General features: G+C 55.8%; 1 protein-coding gene across 2 annotated transcripts in view; it reads right to left on the bottom strand.

Moving 5' to 3' along the window:
• MLLT1 (MLLT1 super elongation complex subunit) overlaps positions 1–19608 on the bottom strand; it is a 65043-nt gene extending 45435 nt beyond the window's left edge. The window contains exons 1-3 of one of the 2 annotated variants that reach the window (XM_033854559.2): positions 19389–19608; positions 9558–9738; positions 1444–1526 (exon numbers count right to left, since the gene is read on the bottom strand). In XM_033854559.2, coding sequence (XP_033710450.1) covers positions 1444–1526; positions 9558–9738; positions 19389–19400 — 276 coding nt within the window. In that variant the 5' untranslated portion in view covers positions 19401–19608. The remainder of the gene's footprint in view (positions 1–1443; positions 1527–9557; positions 9739–19388) is intronic. The other variant, XM_033854558.2, reaches the window with a different exon arrangement.
• Between the last annotated feature and the right edge of the window lie 2546 nt (positions 19609–22154).

Below are 22154 nucleotides of genomic sequence, written 5' to 3'. Positions count from 1 at the left end.
CCCTAAGCTGCAGGGCGCCAGGCCCCTCAGGGTGCAGTATCCATCCCCCACCCGTGCGGACAGGCTGGGCTCTCCTCTCAACAGTGGCCAGTCACTGGGACTCTCAGGCCTCGACGCCCAGAGAGCCTCGGGATGACCCACAGGCCCCGCCGCCAAATCCCGCTGAGCCGCACCCGCTGAGATATCCCTTGGTGCTCAGGGGGCCGCGGGTGCCCACCTGAGCTCCACCCCAGAGGCCTCTGACGCCATGGGCTCTCAGAACAAGGGGCTCGTTAAGTGAGTGGTGGCACCCTCGGGCCCCCCAGGGGGATGTCCTTCCTGAAAGATGGCAGAGCCGCCCACAGCCAGTCTGGCTGGACTTGTGGAGGAGCAGCAGCCAGCCGGCCACCTTGGAGCCAGCGAAGGGCACTGCTGGCCGCTTGGTGGCACCTGTGAGGATCAGCAGAGGCACGCTGCCAGGGAGGCAACTGTTAAATGTTGGTTACTGGGCTCAAAAAAAAAAAAAAAAAAAAAAGCTATGGCCTGAATGTGTCCCCCCCAATTCCTATGCTGACTCCCACCCCCCACGTGATGGTGCTGGGAGGGGCTTAAGTCACGAGAATGGAGCCCTTGGGAATGGGATTAACACTTCCAGAAAGAGCCCCTAGGCCCCTCGCCGATTCCACCCTGTGAAGGCACAGCGAGAAGCCTGTGACCCAGAGGATGGAGGACAGCCCTCAGCCGACCACGGCGGCACCCGATCCCAGACTTCCAGCCGTCAGGACGCTGAGCAAACAATTTCTGTTGTTTGTGAGCCATCCCATCTGCAGTATTTTGTTGCAGCAGCCTGAACGGTCTATGACTATTTCTACTTTTTCATTGTAAATGTTTAGAAAATACATATGGAGAGAAATAATACAAAACCCCGCTGTGATCCTGCCACCCAGATTACCTTTGTTAACATCTTTCACGTACATAATTCCTTTTTTCTATAAATGACACACATATAACTTGCTTTCCTCATTCAACAGCATTAAAAGCTCTTTCCCCCAAGGTCATCAAAGATTCTGTTCAGAAGATGCATAAGTGCATCCAACCAACAGCCCACTGTCAGACGTCTAATAACTTCCAGTTCTTTGCCCCTCCTCCCGCGAGGTGACAACCCCTCTAGGACAGGTCATAGACTCCGGCCCCACCCCAGCACGTGGCGGCTGAGCCGGGGACCCTGCCACTTTCAGGATGACTTATGGCGACGTGCCCCGGTACTCCCCCACCTGCTGCCGCAACGTGCCCGGCTCCCCAGCCCTGCCACCACGGGAGGGATGCGCGTGACGCTCCGCCCGCGGGCGCCCAACATGCAGTCTCTGCTACACATGCCGACATCCACCCTGTCACCCGGCGCTGCTGGTCCCACTGGCCCTTGTGTGAGCTGTGCATCCTCCTTGCCGCTACCCGGGCTCCTACCTTGTTCTTGAAGTACACCTCGATGGGCATGATGAAGCCTGCGTAACCCGACTCCTCCACTTTGTAGGGGGGCTCCTTGCACACTGGAAAGAAAGGGAAAACCGCTGTCAGCGCTAGGAGGCCAGCTCCCCCAGCATGGGAAACCCCAGGCCCCGTTCCATGCCAAAGGGGTCAAGAGGAAGAGAAGCAGCGGAGCAGGAGAAAGGTGACCCCGTGGCGCCAGGGTGGGAGAGCGCTGGGGAAGGGGCACGAGACCAGCTACGGCAGCGCAGCCAGCACTGGCCACAGGCCACACAGGTTCAACTGACTGAGGGCAGCACAGCAGTGCGGCTCAGCGAGGTGCCGGGCCAGGGGGCCCCTGGTCTCCCAGCAGGGCAGGCACTCTGCTGTGCCCTCCTCCTGCCATCGCCCACTCAAACATGGATACTGAGGCCCCACTTGGGGCCAGGGACACGGACGCCAGGAGATGGAGATGGACATGGCCCGGTCCCAGCGGGGGCTCGCCTGGGTTCCACCTCAGCACCTAAGCAAAGCATTCCCAGGTGAAGAGTGATGAGAGAGGGAGGGAGGGAGGGGGAGAAAGAAACTAAGAAGAACAGTAAAATAGAGGTAAAACAATCTCCCGCAGTCTCACCCTCCAGGATGAACTGTCAATGTTTTGACAGGTATGCTGTCATTATGCAATGACAGCATTGAGAACAATATTGTTCTCCCGCATGTAAGAAAAAAAATCAGAACTGTACAGATCAAATCCCCCTTGTCCTCCGCCCCTCCCTCTCCTGAGGCAACCAGACCCGGAGATAGGAAAAAATAGGGAAAAACCTTTACACACGTATGTCTGTACTGTAATTCTTAAGGGGGCCAGAAATTGCCAGAAAACAGTGCATTGGAACATAATGAAACATGACTTTTTAGGGCTTCCCTGGTGGCGCAGTGGTTGAGAGTCTGCCTGCCAATGCAGGGGACACGGGTTCAAGCCCTGGTCTGGGAAGATCCCACATGTAGCGTAGCAACTAGGCCCATGAGCCACAACTACTGAGCCTGCGTGTCTGGAGCTTGTGCTCCGCAACAAGAGAGGCCGCAACAGTGAGAGGCCCGTGCACCGCGATGAAGAGTGGCCGCCGCTTGGCGCAACTAGAGAAAGCCCTCGCACAGAAACGAAGACCTAACACAGCCAAAAATAAATAAATTAATAAATTAATTTTAAAAAAGAAACATGACTTTTTAAAAATTAAAACCTCGTAAGATTTTTCTTAAAAAAATCATTTAAAATATCATATACCTCAAATATCTCACGTGTCTCATCTATCTGTGCAAACAAAACTGGTGGGGGGTGGGTTTAGAGTAACTGGGGACCCTCAAGGCCAGGGCTGGCTGGACAGCCTTGCACAGGACCCCGCTCTGCAAACCACAGGGGCGGGGCTCCAGGGAGCTGCGCGGACTGGCGGGTAAGCCGGCCCCAGGGGCTCCCCCTGCCCCTACGCCAGCCACTGTCCTCCAAGCCCAGCTCCCGCTCCCCCCACGCCCCCCAGGAGGGCTCAGCCTGCGCTTCAGGCTCCAGTCCCCACAGCCCGGGGCTTGAGGCATGCTCAGCTGGACGGACTTCCCTGCCAGGGGCGAGGGGGGCCGTCCCGACCGGGCCGTAGGACCCACCGCCCCCGCAGCATAGCCTCCCGTGGGGGCAGCAGTAGCCCGGCTGCCTCGGCTGAGCGCCCTGAGCACTGTCACCTGACCTCGGGGCCTGCACAGAATCATTACTGCTACCAAACGCTGCACTCGCTCATTCGTGCATTCACTCCACCACTATCCGCGCCCGACAGTGTCAGGTGCCCGGCTGACGCCAGAGGCCAAGGGGACACCTCTGGTCCCCAGGAGTAAGCTCAGTCACCTTCAGTCTGACGGTCAGCCCACCTGGAAGTAAGGAGTGCCCCTGCCTGCAGGCTGGGTCAATGGGCGGTGGCCCAGGCAGCCCGGGGACACTGTGGGGTCGACCTCGGCCCCAAATCCCTATTTGAGCCAGCTCCTACTCTGCTGCTCCTCGGAGAGCCTCCTGGTGGTGCTGGCTGGGCATGCCGGAAGCAGCCCGCCCCAAGATACCTCCTCGTTCCCTCTGAAGCCCGCGGCTCCCGGCGTCGTGCAGGTCAGGGCCCCAGCTGTCCACCGCTCCCCCGAGGACGCCTCAGCCCCTCCTGCCCCTACGGCTCGGTGGCTCGCCCGCCACCAAGCGCTGTGAAGGCTACCTCCAAACATCTCTGGGCTGCACCCCGCTGCCTGGCGCCCTGAGCCTCCGCTCCAGCCCCTCACCAGCCGGCCTGCCTCAGGCTTGCTCCCAGGCCTCTTCTGCAGAGGCCGCGGGAAGGACCCCTCTGAATCACAGATCTGTGTCCCGTGATGGCTCCTCACTGCCCTCAGGACCAACTTCCAGCCGCTCCAGGGGGCCTGCACGGGGCTCCATGCCCTCCAGGCTCATCTCTCACCAGCCCTGCCACGCTGCCCCTCTCAGATCACAGACCACTTCCTCCGGGACCCCTTCACTGGGCAGCAGCCCCCGTCCCCCATCAAGTTCCAGGCTGCGGTTCCCTCCTCCGGCCCCGAGCGTCCTGTATCACTGGGTCTCAGCACTCCTTGTGCTTACTGTCTCCACCTTCCTCAATCCTACACGAGCTCCGGTTCATGCAGTGTGACACCCCCAGAGCCAGCACCATGGCCAGGCCTTTTGGAAACATTCACTACATATCTGTCAAATACTGCTGAGCGGGCCACATGTCACACCTCTGTCAGGTCATCTACTGAAGTGAGAGGCCTGTCCAGGGACAGGAAGAAATGTGGGCAGGGAGGCCAGGTCACGGCCCGCCTCTCCCCGAGTCTCTCGATCCCGTTTGAGCAGACTGAGGGGGGGTTTCTCCACCTGCATGAACCCTGCCCGCCTAGTGCCCAAGCCCCCCCACTGTGAGCGTCCTGCAGTCTGCCTCATGTGCCCCGGCCTCGCACAGGGCCGGGCACCTGCTTGCTTGCTGAATTAACCTGCATCCAGGAAGGAAAGAGGAAGCAGAGAGGAAGGGTGGCCTGTTCTTGCTGCACAATCCCCCAGCAGAGGAGGGAGGGACCGGGGACCTGCCTGCACCCTCCACCCCAATGTCCATCTCCCCCCGCCCACTCCCAGTCTGAATCCCCTCAGCCATGAAGGCCCGAGTCAGGGCCCCCTCCCGCAGGGACAGCCCTGGCTTCCCTCGGCCTCTGACCCCCAGGTCACTTACTTCCACTCATGTCACCTCTGATCTTCATCTCTCTACCAGACGACAAACCCCTTCAGGGAAGGGACCCTGCTTTGCATTTCTCAATCTCTCTCTAAAGGCCTCTCGGAGGACGGGCACTCCCAGGCTGAAAACCACCTTATCCATTCAGAGACGGGGCACAGGGGCCAGAGTACAGGCTTCCAGATGTGGGAGACCGAGCAGACGCCACCGGCCTGCCTGCCGTCCCACCTGAGGGCCCATGGCAAGCAAAGTGAGGCCAGGAGGAAACCAAATAATGCCGGGAGAGTAACGGGGAGGGAGGCGATGTGAGCAGTCAAGAACTTTCTGGAAGGCAGAAAGTGGGTGAGAGCATGCCGGGCAAGCAAACAGGAAGAGGAAGCTGCAGCCAGGGACATGGCACAGGCGCTGCAGGGGGGGCCTGAGCCCCGGGAGGCCTGGGCTGGGGCATCCGCAGGTGCAGTGGGGAGCGGGTGGCTAGGGGTTTTTCTTGGGGTGATGAAAACGTTCTGGAATGAGAGAGGTGATGGCTGAGCCACTGTACGAACACAATAGACACGAGGATCATACACATTAAGGGTGAATTTTATCATGTGTGACTCATACCTCAGTAAAGCAGTTATTAAAAAAAAAAAGCCAACCAGAGCGGCTGTGACTGGAACAACAGCCCTGGGTATCCCTCCTGCGACCTTCCCCACCCCACCCCCTGAGTCAGGCCCTTCTCAGTCAGGAAATTGGGGGACCCACTCCCTAACCAGAAACCGCTGGTAAAGCGAACCCATCCTGCCCTGAACAGAGCACTCGGTAAGAGTTCCCACTTGGAGGAAAGAGGCCAAAGAAACAGGAATACTTTGGGGACCACAAGAGAACTTGGGAAAAGGAAAACAAAAACAAAAACAAAAACCTAGAGTCAATGCCCTCAGATGCAAGACTTGCTCAACAAATGAAAACAAAATACTTTTAAAAAGGAAAATTAGAGAGTAAGAAAGGGCTCTTAGACCTTAGTACAAATATAGTACTTACAACTTTTTAATTCAACAAAAAGACCAGAAAATAAATTCGATGGAATCTCCCAGAATGTAGAGCAAAAAGACATTTTTTTTAAAGGGTGAAAGGTGCAAAAACAACTCAGCAGATTAGACAAATGTCTACAGCAGCTAATATTCATAAAGCAACTACTGTATGCCAGGCAGTATTCTCAGCACTTTATACATTTAACTCATTTAATCCTCCCAACAACACTGTGAGGCAGATGCAGTTGTTCCCATTTTACAGATGAAAAGACTTAAACATAGACAAGTTATATAATAAGCATCCTAGAATGCGAAAAAAGAAATTAAATAGGTGGAAAGAAATTGTCAAAGAAATAGAAGCTAAAATGAAGGACACCAGGACTTCCATGGTGGCCCAGTGGTTAAGACTCCACGCTCCCAACGCAGGGGGCCAAGTTCAATCCCTGGTCAGGGAACTAGATCCCACATGCCACAGCTAAAAGAGCCCACATGCGGCAACAAAGATCCCTCACACAGCAACGAAGATCCAGCATGCCGCAACTAAGACCCAGCACAGCCAAATAAATAAACAAATATTTTTAAAAATAGTAATAATGAATAAAATAAAATGAAGGACACCACATGTCCAACATGATGAACAAACACACAACCAAAAAAGATCCTGGAAACAATGTCATAAAAACCATCTTAAGTCCTTCTAAAGACAAAACAAAAAACTAAAAAACAGGTCATCTGCAACAGAACAAGAACCCAATAGCATCAGACTTCTCAGAAGACAAAGAAGCGACATTTCCAAAGCTCTAAGTGACAGTAATTCTCCAACTAGAACGTTACACCCAACTAGACTACTATTCAAGTGTGGGAACAGAACAAGGGCACTTCAAATACACTAGGAGTCAAGGAGTTTATTCCCCACACACCTTTCTTTGGAAATTGCTTCAGTAATTAATCTCCTGGGAAACTTCTTGAGAAATTATTCTAGTAAAACAGGAAAATAAACCAAAACATAAGGGTATTAGGTAAATCCCCCCAGGAGAAAAGTAAAGGAAAGTCCCAGCGTGATGGCTAAAGAGGAGCCAGTTCTGACTAGAGGAGGAAGAGACCAGAATGAAATATCTCGAAGGGGAAAAAACTCCACTGAATAAATGAAATGCTGGGGAGGATGGAAAAAAGGCAAAGCACCTTTGATGAAAAAGACACAATGCAAGGATGGGAAGAGAAGCAAAGGGTCAAATATGAAGCGCAGTAAACGGGGCCAAATTTTAACCAAGGATGATAAAAAGAGCCCATCTGACCTTGACATGAGCTTGAGCGTTCTCCTTGGAGTGGCCCAGAGTTCAGAGAGGATCCCAACCAGCCCGACAATGGAGAGAGTCGCTACGGTCAGTGCCCTTTGCCAGCTACCAACTTCTAGACTTAATCTCTAATCCTGGAGTGGAGCAACCTTAATGAAGTCAAGTGTAGCTCTCAGAGGGAGGGGTGTAAGGTTCAAGGAAGACGGGGTGCTCCTGCCCTTCTCTTCCTAAATGAAAAGTCAGGAGACCTTGGCCAAAGTTGACAGCATCGAAGAATGCATTCGTTCTCTCAACGAATACTTAGTAAGCACCTAAGTATTACTTAGGATACAGCAGCAAACTATATGGCCAGACACAAACCCCTCACTTGTCGGGGATGAAAGAGGGAGAAGCTTAGGAGAAAGTCTAACCCTTCACGCTAGTAAGTTAATAAACAAATGTGAAAAATCTAGAGATAAGAAGCAAATTTGCTTCTACTGCTTTAAGGTGTTAAGAAAGGACACGACCCAGAAAGGCCTAGAAATGTTGCCCCTGGGGTGATACCACCACTGATGAGTTGGGAGGTGGGAACATCCCACCTGGCACATCTCTGCTGGGTCTGTTACGGGTGCATATTGTGGTGTAAAAGATACTTTTTAAGCACATAAAGTATAATTTCAGAGGCTGGAGCCCTATAAGAAATTCACTGGCTGCTTCACCTGATCTGTTTTTCACTGACCACTAAGCAAATGGCGAGTGAGCATTTACCATTCGATACCCATGACGCAGGTGCCCTCTGTGTAGAGGCCGCACCGACTTTGCAAACACGCACGATTCACCTACTGAAACTCTGCCTGCAAAACGACACTTCAAAAGAGTGCACTTCACTCAAAACCCATGTTTCAGACATCGGGAGCTCAGAGAATGTGCCGCTTCCTCGTGACCACAAACAGGTGACTGGGCCTCTCGGGACCTCAGTTTCCACATCTAGATATGGGAGGGGATCCTGGGGGGCTCCCTGCATCGCACAGCACAGAGCGAGGGCAGGACAAACATAGGCCGCTCTGAGTGTTACTTCTAGCGGCTGCTTGGTTAAGGACCGGAGGGGAGGAAGATGAAACCAGCAGCTGAAAGGTGGATAGGAGTCACCATCTGAGGCCCCTCCCGGAGAGAAAGGGAGGGACGGGAGAGGGCGGTGGTGAAGGAACCGCAGTGGCAGCTGTCTGGGAAAGCAGGCACCTGGGCCAGGAGGGGGCAGCCCGGCTTCTGCTCTGCGTCCGGACACAGCGACCACGGGCTCCCCCAGAATGAACAGGCGTGACCAAGCGCCAAGAAAAACGGGCATATCCAGCCCACAGAGCATAGACTCATGCTTTAAAGCACAGGCAGCTTACCTGGCCCCCTGAGCTTGCTTCCCCATCTGTAAAAGAGGGTCGCGGGGTGAACGAAAAGAGCTTGTGAGCAGGACGTGCCTGATAAGTGGCATGTATTACTACTATTATTATTAGCAGGTGCTTTACAGATACCTGCTGTTGCCAGGAACAAGATGGGCTCTCTCCAAGAGGCTCAGAGATGGAAAAAGGAAAAAGGGAGAGAAGCTGAAGACTCAGGAAAGGAGAAACGAAGGAAAAGGAACAGCGGAAAGCTGATGGAAGAATCCAGAAGAAAAAGAATCTCGAGCCAGTTCTGAACCAGGAGTTTCTACTCCTGTAACACACGTCACTTCCCCACTGGACAGCAAGACACTTGCCGGCCCAAGCCCAGGCCCCCAGCAGGTCCCGGAATGGGCTCCTGCTTCCACCCGAGGCTCCATGCTGTCACAGCATGACCCCCGGCCCCCTGGCCACCTACTGTGGGTAGAGGGGGCAGCAGCCCAGCAACGGCTCTCCCAGCCCTGAAGCCCTTTCCGAGCACAGAGTCCTTTGTTCCTTTATCAATGCATCCATTCGAGAACTATTTTCAAGACCCCTGTGACGGGCTGGGCTTCACATGGGGACCGAATGGTAAAAACAGGAGACAGGGCCCGGCCCCCACAGAGCTCCCAACATCGCCTCCAACTTTGCTCCGAATTCCCCAGGAAGTGGTCTCTGATCGCGCGCCCTGGGTGAGTTCCCGGTTCTCCACCCCGTCAAACAGCCGGGCCGCATGTCACCCTGTACTTCGCAGATGGCCGGGCACTCTGAGGGGTGAAGCCAGGGAGGAGGCGGCGGCGAAACGCAAGCCTTTTCTGCTTTTGCCCCACATACCACGGGCTCTCTAAAGGGCATCTCTCCTCCAACGTGGGCCCAGTAAGCAGCTTCCTGCTTACTCACCAGGGGGTGTAAGTCGCCCTTCCCACCCTCAACCACAGGGCTACATTCTCTGGAAGCTTCTCAGAGCCTGAGTCTAAGTGATGACACAAGATGCTGTCACCACCTCCGCTGGGTTTTCCCTACAGCCAAGTCCGCGGCCAAGGGAGAAGCAGAAGGGATGGTGGAGGCCCTGTGTGGAGGGCGAGCTCTCACCTCGGGCTGCGGGGTACAGGCCACCTGCTCCCCAGGGAGAGGGCAGGCGGCCAGGGTGGGGACACTCACCACGCTTGGGCTTGGGGAAGCTGTCGTGCAGCCGGAAGACCACCTTCTCCACGAAGTGCTGGATCTCACACTGCTCAGGGCCGCGGACAAACACCATCCAGTCATGCGTGAAGCCCTCCGTGGTGGGCTTCTTGCGCAGTTGGGCACGATGTCCCAGCTCTAACTTGACCTGGACAGTGCACTGCAGGGAGAGAGAGGCGGGCACAGGGTCAACGCAGAGCCCAGGGCAGGGTGCTGCAGGCCGTGCCCTCCCCCTGGCCCCCAGAGGCCTACAGAGCTCGTAAGTGAAGGGAGTCTGCGAAGGGGCAGCGCGTTCACAGGAGCAGGAGCCTACACGTGCTCAGGTGGGCGGGGCCCGGACGGCTGTCCATGCCTTCGCTCCCCAGGAGGCCAACGGGGCCCCCCCCCGCGCCTCCTCCCCACCCTGCCCCAGGGCCTTGGCACCTGTGGTTCCCACTGCCTCGGATGCTCTCCCCCAGGCCTCCCCACGGCTGGCTCCATCCTGTCACCGAGGTCTCGGCTTGACTGTCACCTCCTCAGAGAAGCCCTCCCTGACCACCCAACCTGAAAGCACCCACCACCACCCCATGGCTCTTTATGACACAGTCTTCTCAGCAGTCTCCATGATCAGACATCATCTTGCTAGCAGTCTGCCTGCTCTCCTCTTGCACTGGCTCACGGCAAATGGCTCCCTGCCCGGAGTAGCAACCCTCACCAAGATCTCCTGGAAAACAGCAGCGTGACCCGTGGTGCCACTGCAGTCGCCCCTCAGTACCCATGCGGGATCGCTTCCCGGACCCGAGGATACCAAAATCCACGGATGTTCAAGTCCCTTAGGTAGAAAGGCTTAGCACTTACATGTAACCTACGGATGTCCTCCTGCATACTTTAAATCATCTCTGGGTTACCTATAATACCGCGTACAACGTAAATGCTGGGTAAATAGTTGTAACTGCATGTAAGTACTATGGAAATAGTTGCTGGGGCACAGCAAATTCAAGGGTTGCTTACTGGCACTTTCGGGAATCGTTTTCCCGAATATTTTCGATCCACAACTGATTGAATGTGCGGATGCAGAACCCACGGATCCGGAGGGCAGACTGTACCTCGTTCTACGCATGAGGCAACCAAGGCTCCAAGAGTGAGCTGTGGAGTGGCACACACGAGGCGCCTGAGTTGTGGGGAGATTCAGGCCCAGGTGTGTGTGTGTCACCCAAAGGCCACTCCCTTGGCCAGTGTGCCATCCTGCCGTCCTTGATTAAAGCATTTTCATTCTCCACCATCCCACAGAGTGCCTCCTGGAAAACAGAGACCCCTGGGGTCACCTGAGTCACCTGCACAAACGCTGGCTTTGTTTTCAAAGCAGAACAGCGGTTCACAGTGAGAATGGGGGGCAAGTGTGAAGCCAGCTGGGGACAGGTGCAGGTGGGCCCGCGGCCTCGGGCTGCCCTCCTCACACACATGTTGGCCACTCACCTGAGACAGGAAGCAGCTCGTGCCGGCCCCCCGCCACACACACACACTAAGCAGGCAGCCCCAACCCTTCGTAGAACTTGCACCAGTGAGGCCAGCTGAAACCGCCGACAGGGACCCACTGTACACATCTGCTCTGGCCTGTTAAAACCCTCTCTGGACTTCACAGAGATACAGTCTGACACCTAGTATCAAAATCAAGAACGTTACAAAGAAAGCAGAGGCCAAGTGGACACTTGCTCCTAAGTACTGAGATAACGAGGGACAAGCGGGCCAGTGGCCTGGATCCCACGCATCCGGAAGGAAACTCCCCTGTCGGGCTCAACAGCCCAGGCCCAGACCAGAAACCTCCCTCTGCACTCTCTTTCTCACCACCGGACCCCAGGCACCCCTGGGGCCACAGTCCCTCCAGGACCTGCCTCTTCTCTGGGTTCCAAAACCCTGTTCAGACCCACCACCGGCGTACTCCCCACTCTTCCACCCCTCGCTGCTCGGTCACTGCCGGGAAAGCATGGCCCGCCGCTCTCGGTCAGAATCGAGTCCGCAGGCCTCAGCATACCTCCCATCTCACACCTGTGCTTCCTCAAGTCTGGGGTATTCCTCGTTTACCATGCTTTCACCCAAGATCAGAGAGTATGTCACAGAGCCGTGCAAGTTTCCCGCGCTGCAATCCCCTGTACGTGCACACACACATGCTCGTGCACAAAGAAGATGCTGCTAAGTTCTGGCCAGGCCTTAGAGGCTGAGAACCGAGGAAGCACAGGAAAACGCACACACCCTGCATCCCAACTCAGTCAGACACCAGCCATCCCCAAACATACCGGGAACGTCCACTCCCATCCACCTCTGCTCCTTCCGGCCCGCAGCCGGGGGCGCCCTAACTCACTTCTCTCTGATTGGAATTCCACTTGTCCCTTAAGCCCTGGCTCAAGTGCTACTCTCTCCAGAGCCCCTTCTGATAGATCCACACCGGAAACCAACCAGACCCTGGTCTCCACAGCAGTCTGTGTACAACCAACTCCGCTGTGCCACTTCATCCCGACCCTGCTCCTGACTGTTCACTGCTGTCTCCCCCAGGGCCACATCCCACCCGTCCTTTTAACCTCTATCCTGGAATCACGCTGCACGAGGCATCAACACTGGATTAAACCAGAGAGGCTTCCTAGATCAGTGAGTTCTAAGTGGTGCGTTGGTTCCAAGAGGGAAGGGCCAAGGTGACAGATAAGGACAGGGTGGCCCGGACGCATGGACTGGCGGGAGGCAGTGGGTACTTAGCGAGACAACTGTAAAAACAGGGCAGGAGCCCCCCACCCCGCCGGCACAGGACGACAGTCCCCGTGGGGCTGCTTGGGAAAAGAGCAGAGAGCCCCGGGACCGGTCCACTCGGGGGAGGGGTGGGGATCCGGATGGAGCATTTAGATTCCACACTAGAGAAATGACAGCCAACCGTACGCAGGTGACGGATTGGAGGAAACAGCATCTAAGTGATAAAGCACCCCAGCAACTGTGTACACAGTCTGGGCTGAAGGCAAAAAGGACAGACAGACCAACAACAACAAGCCTGCTGGGAGGCAACCAGAGGGAGTGGCTGGAAAAGAAGCCTGAAACAGGAGAACTGGGAGGACCCAAGGGCGGATGCAGAAGGAGAGACAGGCGACCAGGCAGCTGGGTGGCTGTGATGATGCCCATGGAGCCCGGGTGGGTGGAGCGGGGGTGGGGGGTTGGGGACATTTGGGGGGAAATACCCCCCTGACAGCTGGAGAAAAGGCCTGGACGTCTGGATAAACAAGTCATGCTCGAATCAACCACAAGCTTCTATCCGCAGAACGCTGCTTATGGACAGCGTTCAAGATAAACAACCCCCAACAATATTTACATGATCCCAAATAGGCCATAATCGCCCCGTACACTTACGGGTGTGTAAGAAACTCTGCCTTTCTCTCTGACCTGTTTTCACACTGAGGAGTCGGGAGACAATCCATGGATTATGGGAAACCAGATCCACATAATCACAATGACAACAGGACACTGTTGAATGGCTTCTGGTATCAATACTTTCAGAGTTAACTCCTAGGTGATGAGATGCCCCCTCAGATTCTGCTGTTCACCAATCCGGAGATTAACAACCCTGCTCCAACCCCAGCTGCCTTCCCGGCATTTCTCATCACGTGGGGTTCCTACCCAGGGCACATGAGCAAGCCCGGCAGAGCAGTGATTGTGAAAGAAGGGAAGACCACAGTTCCATCCGAGGGGGAAAATGGAAGTGCCAAAAAGACGCTCCAGAGGCCAAAGTAAACAGGAAGGTTCTGAAGCGCGATGGGTAATCTTTGCAGCCGGCGGGCCGTGCCCAAAGCTCCGCCCAGGCGGCATCTCTGCCTCAGGGGCCAGCGCCAGCTCAGTCCCGACACCCCCAGACCCCAGGTGCCAATGACTGCATACGCCAGTGCACACAGGAGAAGTCTCCCCTGAATGCTGGAACCTTCTAAGAAGTAAAGATGGTGGAATATCACAGATTTGGGGACACTATATTAGAAAAGAAATCATTGATTCCGTAGGACACTCAAGCTACACCGAAGCGGAGGCAAGTAAAGCTGAGCCCTGGCCAACTACTCCGACTCGGTGAGTCACGGTAATTCCACCTCCGACAATTCCACCTCTGCAGGCTCTGCCCCCTCCTTCCTTACTCCACCTGGACTCCTTCCCTGTCCAGCAGAACTAGAGAACTGAAGCAGATCAGTCAGCTGCTTCTCCAGGAAGGGTGCCTGCTGGAGAGGCTCACTGTTGGCTGGATTAATAAGCCCGAGCTGGACTTCCCTGGTGGCGCAGTGGTTAAGAGTCCGCCTGCCAATGCAGGGGACACGGGTTCAAGCCCTGGTCCAGGAGGGTCCCACATGCCACGGAGCAACTAAGCCCGTGCGCCACAACTACTGAGCCTGGGCTCTAGAGCCCGAGAGCCACAACTACCGAGACCATGTGCCACAACTATTGAAGCCCATGCACCTATAGCCCGTACTCCGCAACGAGAGAAGCCACCGCAATGAGAAGCCCACACACCGAACCGAAGAGTAGCCCCCCTGCTCACCGCAACTAGAGAAAGCCCGTGTGCAACAACGAAGACCCAATGCAGCCAAAAACAAAATGAAAAAAGAAAAACTAATAAATTAAAAAAAAAAAAAAAAGCCCGCGCTGCCTGGAGTGACGTCCCTCACCTGCCCCGCGGCTGCTGGGAGGCCCCTTGCAGAGCCTCCAGAGGGAGGGCCCGGCCTTGGTCACTGCCACGTCCCAGCATCTTGAGGGCCACTTCGCCACCCACTGCCCCCACAAAAGCCCAGAACAAAGGGGCACTTTCCAGGCTGCTCCAGAAAGAGTTAACTATTCTACCTCTGGGAAATCGTCCCTAAGACCTGAGATGAGATGGAGTGGCACGAGGGCTCCCAGGGCCATCTAGGGACAGTTAAGCTTGGGCTGAGGGCCTCCGCTGGGCACTGCCCTCGCTCCAGGCCAACTGGCGGCGGGCACTTGGAACCCAAGGGCCAGAATCCTAAGTCCTGCGAGCCAGGCAGACGCATCAGCCAGCACAGACCCCTGCAGGTGTGGAAGGGGAGGCCCCACCCAGCAGAGACAGAGCCAGCCTGGTGTCAACAGCCCTGCTGGCCTCACAGCCCTCGCTTCCCGGGATCCTTCCCACATCCCTCGAACCCTGCCCTCAGCCCGGCCCCAGGAGACAGGTCTTCAACAAGTGTATCTGTAAGATTTCCCCGGATCTTCTGGTGGGAATTCTCTTTACCAGATGCCCCCCCCCACGCCGTCCCCCCACCCCGGGAATTCCCACTTTACCAAGTGGCCTAATTAGGCCTGCAGTCTGGCTACTGCAGCTAATTCCCTCAGATGCGCAATCCCCTCCCCTCCCAGGAGGAGGAAGCACCCAGGGGTCTTTTCCCTGATCAGCCTGGGACGATTTTGCCAAGTCCGATGACACCCAGCAGGGTCACTGGCAACGTGGTCCACACACCCACAAAGGGGGACAGGGGCTGGGCCCACAGAGCGGCAGCCACACAAGCCCGAAGTAAGTGCTCTTCACAGAACTTTCTCCCTCTAGACCCAGCGGGGGGCTCCCGGGAGCAGCCACTGAATCAGAGCACAAGACAGGGAGAGGACAGCCGTCCCTCTGAGACAATCCTCTCAAGTGGAGACTGCCTGCCCGGAGGCTGGGACCTCTCAGGACAGCCGCAGGAGGCCCTGGCCCTCTAATGCCTGGCCCACGGGGGCTGGTGGCTGCCCCTACACTCTCTTAGGGCTCCATCCGGCCTCAATTCTCTGACCCAGGGCACCAGGTTAATGACAAAGGGACAAGAAGGGGCTCAATGAATGTGCCTCTGGAAACTCTCTAAGGTAAGTGTGCAGACCGTGAGGGTGTGCAGATACACCCACAATCTTTAGGGCTGTCAGGCTGCTGGGAAGCCTCACCCCTACCAGCCCACCAGGGAGGCCTGGGACAGGATATGCATTAAATATGTAGGAAACGCACACAGACATGTAGATGATGCGTCGGCCATCCCCAGAGTTCTCCAGAGAGCAGTCTTGGGAGATTTTGAACACGAACAAGCCCAATAAAGGCATCTGTCACCAGGCCAGGTGGGCCTGGTGACAAAGGCAGTGATTCCTAGTCACTTTTATTTAACCAACAGTTGGCGAAGCTAAGTGCAAATCTTCGCATTACAAACTACGAGGGACCCAAAGGGGAGCAGAACTCTGGTCCCCGCTCTCAAGCACTTTACAACATGCTTCACAACTTTAAAACCTGGCATCGACCTGCTGTGACAGCTTCAGAGCCAGGTGGGGGAGGACCCCATCACCCTCTCATTAGCACTCTGCACAGTCCTGAGGTTCTCTATGCAAGGTCTGGGGGAAGAGCGAGCGCTCCCCCTAAACATCCCACCAGGCCTCGACTCCTTGCAGGGCTGTCCTGGGCCTGCGTTTGCACATCCGTGAAATGGGCCTTCCCCGTGAGAAACAAACCTCCCTTCTGCAACAGCAGAGTATGGTCACAGGCAGCTGTTCTCAAATCCAAACTTTGGAGATGAAGAGTCAGCGTCAGTTCAACCATGTGGCTCAGCGGGTCGGCCGCCCACCTCGCAGCCAGGCCCAATGCTTTTGTGAAGGGAGGACTCCCTGGTCCTTTGGGGAACAGGACTCCCCAGACGCTGATACCACTTCTAGCTCCCTAGGCAACCCCCTGCCCCCTGAGGCTCCCTTCCCTGCCTCCTTTCCATCTTTTCAGCAGCTGCTCAGTCTGTAACCACGCCCATTCCTTCCCCACCATCCTTGGAGATAAATCACATGGCTCCCAGCCATGACCCCTGCGTGAGCAAAGACCTGCCCCCCAAAATACATCACCATGTCCCCCCTAAAAAAAAATACAAATCCCGCAGACGACAGACGTGTAAGTACAGGCTACAGGTCAAGGGATCAAACAGGTGGGGGTGTGGTCAAGGCAAAGGGTACCAGAATGACATTTTCCCGGGAGCCAGAGCCAAATGCAGAATCCCCCTTCTCAGCTGGGCCTGGAAGTTCTAGAAAACGCAACAGGAAGGTCAAGAGAACCAGTCTCCCAGAGCAAGCGGGCCTGGGCGAGCGGGGGAAGCCCTGTTGTTTCCCATCACACTGAGGCATTCACAGGTTTGGGGCATCGTGGGGGAGACAGAGAAGGCTGACTCTGCTGGATTCACAGCGTCTCCCCCGCCCCTTCTCTCCTGCCTCCCCAGGGGCTGCTGCCCCCTAAGGAAGGGACAGAGCTCCTGGGCCTCTCCCAAATTTGCATGAGAACACAGCCGGGGATGAAGAGTCAGACGCCTGGGTGGCTCAAGCTTTCCTCTGGGACCGGTTTCACTTGTCAATACGTGTGCAAGGATCCAGACCAGCGCTGTCGAGTGGAACCTTCTGCCCTGACGGAAAGGTCGCCTCTTCGTGCTACCCAATGAGGTGGCCGGCACCTCAGGAGTGGTGGTTCCTGGGCACTTAAAATGTGGGTGGTGCAACTGAGGAACTGACTTTTTCGTTCTCGTACTTTTAAGTTTAAATAGCCACCGAGTGCTAGCTGCTGCCGCGCTGGGCAGTGGCGAGGTACCTCTCTTTGGCCCAGGGTGCTCGCCTGCTCCCTGCACCCCCAGCAGGACGGCTGTCTCCCTCTGTCACCGACCCAGAACGCCGCCCCTTCTTACCGCTCCGCTCATACAGATGACAGCCACCCAACCAGCCAGGGCGCCACATATCACAAGGGGAATGGACACAGCTGGGCCTGAGATGTTTCCCCGGGAGGCCCGGCGGGTGGGGTGAGGAGCGGGAGCCATGCTCTACGCCCACAGGGTGCCCAGCAAGACTTCCCCAGGGGCCAGCTTCCTTGAAAGTGGACACTGAAGGTTTATTTTGTTTTGTTTCTTAACTCAATACAGATCGGAGGCAACGAGCTCTGTCCCTTCAAGGGAAATGAACTCACACCACTCTGCAGAAATCCCCCATTCAGCTGTCATGAACTATTCCCTACTTCTCAAGAAAGAGGTACAACACCAAGGCTGAAAGGAAATCGCAGTGAGAGGGTGCCCCCAAGCACAGGCCTCAGTGATCCTGCGCCACCAGGTGGCTGGGATGGGCGGGGGGGAGGTCTCCCACCCCCCAACCCTGAAACCCCACGGCCACACAGCACCTTACGAGCCAGAGCTGCCTGAGTGGCGCCGGCAGCCAGGGATGCCCCAACCTGCCCTGACGAACAGCGGGGATTTCAGCTGCCAGCCCCACTGCCCCCACACTGCCTCTCCTGGCTTCGAGCCCCTGGAAGGCAGGGGCAGCAGGGGAGGGTGAAGAAATAAATGATCCTATGTCGGGGGTCGCAATGGTCCAGGGCTTGGGGAGGGGTAAGGGGCTTGGGTACTGAAGAGGAGAACAGCCTTGGGTTCGCCAGGACTGGCTCAGGGTTTCCAGATAGAAGGGAAAGGGGCCGTGGGGAGAGTTTAGGGAGGCTGGGGAACACCCTAGGTTTGCAGCAAGGCTCTCGGTGGCGGCTCCAAGATGCTGGGGAAGGCAGGGAAAATGGGGTGTGCTAGGGGGAGAGGGTAGTGGGTCAAAGTCACAGCATCAGACTAGGGGATGCTGGGAGGAAGTGGGCGACCCTGAACGTAAGGAGAGAGACACATGGGTTCAGGAGAGACTGCAGGTCTCTGCAGGGAGGACGACTATGGTTACAGGAACCAGAGAGAGGAAACCTGGACTGGGGGACAACGTGGGGAAGTGTAAATCAGAGTCACAGGGGCAAAGAGGGCCCGAACTGAGGGGAGTGAGGCATCTGGTGTCTGAAGGGCGTGGAGGCTCCAGGTCCAAGCAGAAATGGTCCCTGGACCTGGTCAAAGAGGGTCTGAAGGTGAAGAGACAGACCCTTGGGGCCCTGCGGTCCAAGGGAGAGTGATCAGGGCCTGAAAGCAGAGGGGGCTGAGCAGCAGAGTGGGTCAAAGGCATCTGAAGAAGAAAGCCCAGGTCCAAAAAAGGGGGCCACTCAATGCAGGCCTGGGTCCTGGTGGGAAAAGACCCGGGACCCTACCAGGGTTTGAGGAGGAACAGATGCTCAGGCTGAGGCAAGGGCAGGACCAGAGGGGAGAGAGGTCAGCGTGAGCCTGGGTTCGAGGAAGGAGGAGGCTGCAAACCAAGGCCCCAGGAGTTGTGGGGAACTCAAACCCCAGCAAAGGTTTAATGCCGGGAGTTTGAGAGGATTCAGGGCCAAGGGGCCAGAGGAGGCAGGAGACACCGACTGGCCCTGGATTCAGACAGGAAAGGGGGTACAGGCCGGATCAGAGGAATCTAAGGGGCCCCCGGGGGGGCTGCGGGGACTCAGGACTGTGCCGGGATCCCGAGGGATGTCCCAGAGGGCGCTGGGTCGGACTGGGGTCACAAGGGGCGTCCCAGGGGGATGTGGGCCAGGCCGGGGTCCCGAGGAGCGTCCCAGAGCGTTCTGGGCTGAAGTGGAGATCACGGGGGGTGTCTCACGGGGATCTGGGCCAGAGCGGGGTTCCGAGGGGCTTCCCAGGGGACTCTGAGCAGCGGGGGACCGGGGTTCCCAGGGGGGTCCGCGGCGCTCTGACCCGGCGGGGGTGGCGGATGGGGGATGGGCGCCCCCGCCCCACATAAAGGCCCGGGGAGCTGCGGGCGCGCACAAAGCTGGGCGGGCGGGCGCCGAGCGGGAGCGGGGAGGCCGGGACCGAGGAGGGTCGGGCCCGGCCGGGCGGGCGGGTAAGGGAGGGAGGGAGGGAAGGAGGGAGGGGGCCGGGCGGGCGGCGCGGGCCGCGCTGCGGCGGCGCGGCCGCTCCTCACCTGATTGTCCATGGCTGGCTCCCCGCCCCGCCCCCGGGCCCCGCGTCGCTCGCCGCCGCCGCCGCCGCTCAGCGCCGCCGCGCCGCCCTCATTGTCTGTCAGGCGCCGCCGCCGCCTCTCCCGGCCGCCCGCCCGCCCGCCAGCCCCGCGGAACCGGAAACCACCGCCAACCCGGGTCGCGCACCGACTGCGGGCCCCCGCCGCCGACTCGGGCCCGCTGCCCGGACTGACAGCTGCCTAGGCCAGTCGACGACGCGGACGGCGACTTGTGGGGCGGGACTTCCGGCCTGGCGGGGGCCTGCCGGGCTGCGGTCGGAGGGACGAAGACCGCAGCCAATGGGGGGCCCGGACCGGAGGGGCGGGAGGAGGGAGGGAGGGAGGCGCGAGGCGAGCCCCGCAGAGGGGAGCGCGAGGTGTGCGCCGCACGTGGAGGGGGGCGGGGGCGGAGGCGGGACGGGAGCGCCGCGCCTGCGCACTGTGGCCCCAGGGGCCGCTGCCCAGTGACCGGAGCTTCCCGGGGCTGAGCCTCCCCCGGGCCCCAACCTCCCCGGTAGGGAGGAATCCCCAGGGACACTTTTGTTTCCTGGCCACGTGTTGCTGCTGTGTGATGGAATGAGACCTGGGCTCTGGAACTGCAGATTAATTTTCCAATCCTGGAACTGTATCATGGTCAACTCCCTTCTTACCCTGAATCTCAGTTTGCGTCTGTAGAATGGGGACCATCACGGTGTGATGCTAGTACGTGGTAATCTGAATGATACAAATCTAAAATCTGCTGCATTGACATAACCGAGAAGTTCTCATTTTATCCACGAGATTTATCATGCTAATCCCTCCAAAAACCGTTTTTTAATTTACCCATGATAATATACCGCGACTTGTAAACTGTTTATATCGAATGTAAACATATGGCCCCATCTTTTTCAGGATCCTGTAAGCCACTTGTCTCTTGGACCTTAGGACTTCTACCTACGATGTGCAGTTATTTTAAATCCCTTCTTATAAATAGAAATCAGGGTTTTTTGTTTGTTTGGCTATTTTCCCCCCTCCACTTCTCATTTAAGTGTCAGGCAAGTATTCATTAGGTGGTGTGGCCTGTGCTTTGCGCTGAAGAACAGCGCCGGAAAATCAGTTATTTTGGGATAGAAGTAAGTCCAAACAAAAACTCTGAAGAGGGCCAGATCACTGTCATAATACATAGTAACACCGTACTTTTTAATCTAGGGCAGGGTGAGCTGGTTCGTGGGGGGAGAGGGGAGGGTGGAGGTCATGCTGAGAAAATATGCAACAACTTTTTTTTTTTAGATATTCTTCATAATTATACCTAATCATCATCTATTTTGTTTATTTATTTATTGTTTTTGTTTTGTTTTGTTTTTCTGTGGCCGCGCCGTGGCATGTGGGATCTTAGTTCTCCGAGCCCGTGCTGCCGGCAGTGGAAGCACGGAGTCTTAACCACTGCTCCGCCAGGGAAGTCCCAGCAGCACCTTTAATGTGGGTACAACTTTAACTTTTTTTTTTTTTTAATCCTGTAACTGAATGTAAGTGGATCAGTGGTTCTAAGTGGTCCTTGAACCAGGAGGTTCAGCATCTCTGGGAACTTTGTTACAAATGCAATTTCTGGTTTCTCTTGATTTATGGAATCAGAAACTGGGTGTGTGGCCAGCTGGGGGTGGGGTAGTGCAGAAATTTGTCTCTGAAGGAAGCAGGCAGTGAAGAACCTTTAAGCTACAGTTGTTGCAAAGAAAAGCTTCAGGAACTCAGCCTCCTCCCTCTTACTCATCTGGAAACTATCCTTAGATGAGATTCTTAATTGTTGGGGGTTTTCAAAACTACCTCCCTGGAGCTCTGACTAGATCAGGTATAACTTTTTGAGCATTAGAAAGGATAATGGGGAAACAACCCAAGTGCCCATCAATGAATGAACAGACAAACAAAATATGGTCTGTCCATACAATGGAATATTATTCAGCCTCAAAAAGTAAGGAAATTCTGACATGTGCTACAACATGGATGGACCTGAGGACAGGATGCTCAGTGAGAGAAGCCAGACACAAAAGGACAAATACTGTCTGATTCCACTCACATGAGGCCCCTAGAGGAGTCACATCCATAGAGACAGAAACTAGATGGTGGGGGCCAGGGGCTGGGGGAGGGGCTGGGGAGTCAGTGTTTCATGGGGACAGAGTTTCAGTTTGGGAAGATGAGAAAGTTCTGGAGATGGATGGTGGGGATGGTTGCCCAACAATAAGAATGTACTTAATACCACAAAACTGTGCACTTAAAAACGGTTACAATGGCAAATGTTATGTTGTATATGTTTCTACCACAATAAAAAAAGGACCATTTAACTCTGTGAACATACAAATATACATGAGTCCATAGTGATATTAAAACAACGAAGCACATTTGTCACCTTCGAAGGTGACAATTGTATGAACTCCTCACTTACCAAGCCTTTACAGCATGAAACCAGCTCCAGTTGATGAGGGAAGAAAGCCCTTTTTGCAGAAAAATGCCAACAAATAATGCTAAAAGGATGACAGAAAAATCACTGTTTTGAAACCCCTAATGAACTAATCATCACAGACAAGAGTCATCAATGGATGCTAACACGATTAACTGAAAGGTTCACGGGAGACTGGATAGTATCAGGTCCACCAATGATCTCCTCATAGATTGCCTGCTAGATGCAAAGAGGGAAAAAATAACTTTCCAATGGAAGCATCATACCGTTGCCACCTTTGTTCAGTGACTTTTAGCAGC

Source organism: Tursiops truncatus, chromosome 3 (assembly GCF_011762595.2).
Source record: "Tursiops truncatus isolate mTurTru1 chromosome 3, mTurTru1.mat.Y, whole genome shotgun sequence".
NCBI classification, from domain to species: Eukaryota; Metazoa; Chordata; class Mammalia; order Artiodactyla; family Delphinidae; genus Tursiops; species Tursiops truncatus.
This window is presented reverse-complemented; position numbering and strand designations above follow the sequence as displayed.